This window comes from Solanum tuberosum, unplaced genomic scaffold (assembly GCF_000226075.1).
Source record: "Solanum tuberosum cultivar DM 1-3 516 R44 unplaced genomic scaffold, SolTub_3.0 scf00075, whole genome shotgun sequence".
Classification (NCBI taxonomy): domain Eukaryota; kingdom Viridiplantae; phylum Streptophyta; class Magnoliopsida; order Solanales; family Solanaceae; genus Solanum; species Solanum tuberosum.
In genome coordinates this window covers 1,472,584-1,477,590 of record NW_006239001.1, presented here as the reverse complement: position 1 = coordinate 1,477,590, position 5,007 = coordinate 1,472,584, and the positions used below count along the sequence as shown (strand labels likewise).

General features: G+C 30.4%; 1 protein-coding gene across 1 annotated transcript; it reads left to right on the top strand.

Moving 5' to 3' along the window:
* The first annotated feature begins 905 nt into the window (after nucleotides 1–905).
* On the top strand, nucleotides 906–2,159 carry LOC102602479 (trans-resveratrol di-O-methyltransferase-like). Its single transcript, XM_006346207.2, has 2 exons — nucleotides 906–1,733; nucleotides 1,837–2,159. The coding sequence occupies exons 1-2, from the start codon at nucleotides 942–944 to the stop codon at nucleotides 2,137–2,139; spliced, it is 1,095 nt and encodes a 364-aa protein (XP_006346269.1). The 5' UTR covers nucleotides 906–941; the 3' UTR covers nucleotides 2,140–2,159.
* Nucleotides 2,160–5,007: the final 2,848 nt, after the last annotated feature.

Here is a 5,007-nt window from a genome sequence, read left to right as displayed (position 1 = left end):
TTTTTTTTTATGAATATTGAAAAGAAATAGAAAACAAAAATAAAAAATGGAGATTCTATAGTTGTTTTTGAAAATTTAAATTTGGGGAAGAAGATGACTTGAAGGGGTAGGGGTGCTCTTTCTTTTTTTGGATTAAGAATTGTTATTTTTAAAAATATAAAAAAATTATTTTAATTTATTTAAATGTCAAGTGTCAATTAAAGAAGAAAAAGTAGAAGTTTTTTTGGAAAAAATAAAAATAAAACAGTATTTCAAAAAAATTCACGCTCCCAAAGAAAGTGAAAAACACTTCTTTTGCCATATCAACATTTTGTGTATAATAGGTACATTTTTTGAGCAATTTAAGTGTTCAATAGGTAATAGTCCTAGTTAAGATGTCTAAATAAAATATGCGGACAACTTTAAGGAGTCGTGGATGACTTAAGCCAAAAATTTATGCCATAGAATATGTTTTTCCTACTAATTTTCCAACGAACCAATTCACTAGAAAAGAATGTCACTCTGCAGATAAAATGTACAATTGATGCACGTTTTTGGAATTCCATGTTTATATGTTACACTGCGATGCAGGAGATGACATCATAGGTGCAGAAAACACCAAAGTCTCAAAGGAAAAAAAGTATTTTTGGTGGGGGACCAACGTAACGTACAATTCTCAAATGTGCGCCAACCACTAAAGATAAGGTCATGTTGGTAGGCTATACGATGAAGCCTGGATTGGTCTTCTCATTCTTCTTATCTTATAACTTATGGTGGTGGACCACGTAACGTACAGTACTAGAATGCACTCTCAAATGCGCGCCAACCAGTAAAGATAAGTTCATGTTGGTAGGCTGTACGATGAAGGATGGATTGGTCCTCTCGTTCTTCTTATAGGAGTAAATAATAAATATGTACATATAAATCCTTAGCATCTCAAAGAAATTATAAGTATCACAAAAATGGCATTGCCTAATAATGATATTGGAGACGAAACTAGACAAGTTCTGGCTGCTCAGGCACACATATGGAACCATATATTCAACTACATCAACTCCATGTCACTAAAATGTGCAATTCAACTTGAAATTCCAGATATCATCCATAGCCATGGCCGACCCATGAACCTCTCCGATTTAGCAGAGGCCCTCCCCATCAACAATAATCATGATAAGGCTAAAACTCATGATTGTGTTTACCGTCTCATGCGTATTCTAGTTCATGCTGGCTTCTTTATTCAAGAAGCTGAAGAGGGCTATTTACTTACTCCGACCTCACGTCTCCTCCTCAAAGATGAGCCTATGAGCATGATCCCTTTTTTGAATTTCCAACTAGATCCAAATTTGATGGATCCATGGCATTCACTCAGCAAATGGTTCAACAACGTCAGTGACGACTCTAATACTACTCCATATGCAACCGCTCATGGCATGCCATTTTTCAAATATGCAGAGAATGAACCAAGACTTAACCATTTATTTAACGAAGCCATGGCTAGTGATACCCGTTTGGTCATGACCGTGTTGATTCAAAATGGTAAGGGATTAATTTTTGAAGGGTTGAAATCGTTGGTGGACGTTGGAGGGGGCACTGGAACCATAGCTAAAGCTATTGCGGATACATTTCCACAAATAAATTGCACTGTCTTTGAACTCCCTCATGTAATTGAAGGGCTAAAAGGAAGCAAGAACCTAAGCTTTGTGGGAGGAGACATGTTTAACTCCATTCCTTCTGCCAACGCAATTTTACTTAAGGTATAGCTTTGTAACACACACACACACACACACTTTTTGTCAATTTGATGTATAACTATACTACATGTATTAATTGTTTATGTTTGATTTATATGGCAAATAGTGGATATTACATGATTGGAGCGACGGAGATTGTATAAAAATATTGAAGAAATGTAAAGAAGCAATTCCAAGTAAGGAGAATGGAGGAAAGGTAATCCTAATTGAAATAGTGATGGATCAAAACAAAGACGACGATAAGTCATATGAAACTCAACTCTTAATTGATATACTGATGATGATTCTACTAAGTGGAAAAGAAAGAAGCCAACAAGAATGGGCAAAACTCTTTTTTGATGCTGGTTATAGTGACTACAAGATTATTCCTATCTTAGGATTAAGGTGTGTTATTGAGGTTTACCCTTAATCTACACTCTTAATTCGACAAATTAATAAAACATTCCCCTTCAGTGAATGATCATGATGCATATTTTATTTGTCATTTAATTTCCATGTGTTAATAAAGGGCCCTTTTGTGTTATGTTTACGATCCTTACTCCTCACGTGATTACAACTAGGGCTGTGCATTCGGTTTTTCGATTTGGTTTTGTACTATTTGGTTTGTGCATTATTTTGGAAATCTTATTCTTCATCTCCCTATGTGTTAACAAAGGAACCGGCCTCTTGTATATTTATTTATTTTCCTTTTATTAATGATCCTAAATTCCTAATGCAGAGTGTATGCAAATTAAATTCTTCTTTAATCATGTAAAATTAGGAAGATTAGATATACTAAGCGCCAGTTTGGTCATGTGATATGATATCATATTATGGAACTATGAGATGAAATTAAAATTTTGTTTGGACATGCGATATGAAATTTTTGTGTTGTATATTTTCTCATAAACATAAGAATTTCATAAGTTGTAAAACTATTAAAGTAGCCCTAATTGTTTATTCAATCTTGCCAAATAAACAAAACTTTATAAAATCGCATAATAAATTATTACAAAGTTATTTGTTCTCCACTTAAGTAACTATTTCATCAAACTTTAATTCAATAAAAAAAATTAGAACATAAATTGTAGTGTACTAGTCTTTAACATAATCCTTCCACATAGTACAGACAAGTTCACGTTGGTAGGCTGTACGATGAAGCAGGACACAGGATGGATTGGTCCTCTTGTTTTTCTTATAGGAGTAAATAATAAATATGTATATGTAAATCCTTAGCATCTCAAAGAAATTAATAAGTATCACAAAAATGGCATTGCCTAATAATGATATTGGAGACGAAACTAGACAAGTTCTGGCTGCTCAGGCACACATATGGAACCATATATTCAACTACATCAACTCCATGTCACTTAAATGTGCAATTCAACTTGAAATTCCAGATATCATCCATAGCCATGGCCGACCCATGAACCTCTCCGATATAGTAGAGGCCCTCCCCATCAACAATAATTATGATAAGGCTAAAACTAACTATTCTATATATTATATATATATAAAGGAGGAACATAGACAAGGTGATGTGGCACCTCTCTATGGCCTCCATTCATATTTTTTTTTTCTTTTTTTTTTTAGATTTTTAATGTCTAAATATTCTAATTAATGTTTTATTCTTTATCTATAATCACTTTTTAATTAATTTATTAAATTTATTGGTAAAAACAATCAACCCTCCCTCTCCCCCCACGTCTAAGATCATGACCAATTCTTCAACTTTTCATCTTCTCTTCTAATTACTATTATTTACACTCTTTTATGACATTAAATGTTTATTTTTGTCTCAAAATCAATTGTGGAGATGAAGTCATTATCTCCTTTCATAGTTACTATAAATCTCTAACTATTGATGTCATGGAGAAATATTTTTTGTTCACCAATTGCTTCCCTTCTGATGGGACTGCTTAGGTAGTTTTCAGGTACCATTTTATTTTATTTGTTTTTGTTTACAAATATTAATATTATAATATTTTAATAATGATATTTTGTATCATACTTTCATCATTATCATTTTAGATGACTATTTTTTTCAATTGTTTTGCTATTTTGTATCACAATTTCATCATTATCATTTAGATGACTATTTTTTCATGAATTGGTTTGCTATTTTATAGATTCTCAAATTTACTTGGAACAAAATATTATATTTGTATAATTGTGTTTTGTCATTGTATCATGTTATCTTATTATATTGCTTCATTCTTGTGTTTATTTCTATTCTAATGTTGTTTTTTATTCAAATTTTGATTTCTCAATTGATGAATTAAATTTCATTTCAGGATATTTTCACATTAATGTGTACATCATCTTTTCTAATTTATATTATATTATGTTGTGGATTATCACAATATGCATTATTCTACTTCTTATATTAATGTGGATTTTATGGGTAAGTACAAAAAAATTGATGATTATTGATAGAGTAATAACCCATTTTCCCTATTGACATTTTAGTAGCTTTAGTTAATGATAAAGGTCATGCACAATTTTTCTTGATATTTTGTTTGTTTACGACTTATTCTTACTTCTCTTTTAATATCGTTCTTTATTTAGACTTCAATTTCTCAATTGATAAGCTAATTGAAATTCTTCTTGAATTTTTTTAAAATTAATTAACCTACATTCAAACATTTTGCCTTGTCTAATTTTAGATCATATTGTGGAATTTGTCAAAATATGTGCTATTGAACTTTCTTATTAATGTGAAATGATAAGACATAAGTTAAAAGGTTCATCATCTAATATCTCATTTTTATTATTGATAATTTAGTAGCTTCTTTGTATCCATGAAAATCTTAACCTACATTCAAACATTTTACCTTGTCTAATTTTAGATCATATTGTGGGATTTGTCAAAATATGTGCTATGAACTTCCCTATTAATGTGAAATGACAAGACATAAGTTAAAAAGGTTCATCATCTAATATCTCATTTTTATTATTGATAATTTAGTAGCTTCTTTGTATCCATGAAAATCTTTATATATATAAAAGTTAGATATAGAAGAGGTAAGGTGAGACATCACTTGGGTTATGATTCATAATTTCATATTCATCTATTTTTTCAATTCTTTCCCTTTTCTTATTTTCTAGAATATTTTTAATCTTTAACATAAAAGTTTAAAAATTTATGTTACAAATTATTCCTTTCAAGTTTTAAATAACACTAAAGTTTATACCCTTAATGACTTGAGCTTTTTTCAGTTTAGTTTTTTATTTATCTTTTATCTTATCTTATTTATTTTATGTTTTTAGGTAACTAACTTGTTTCCATTAATCACAT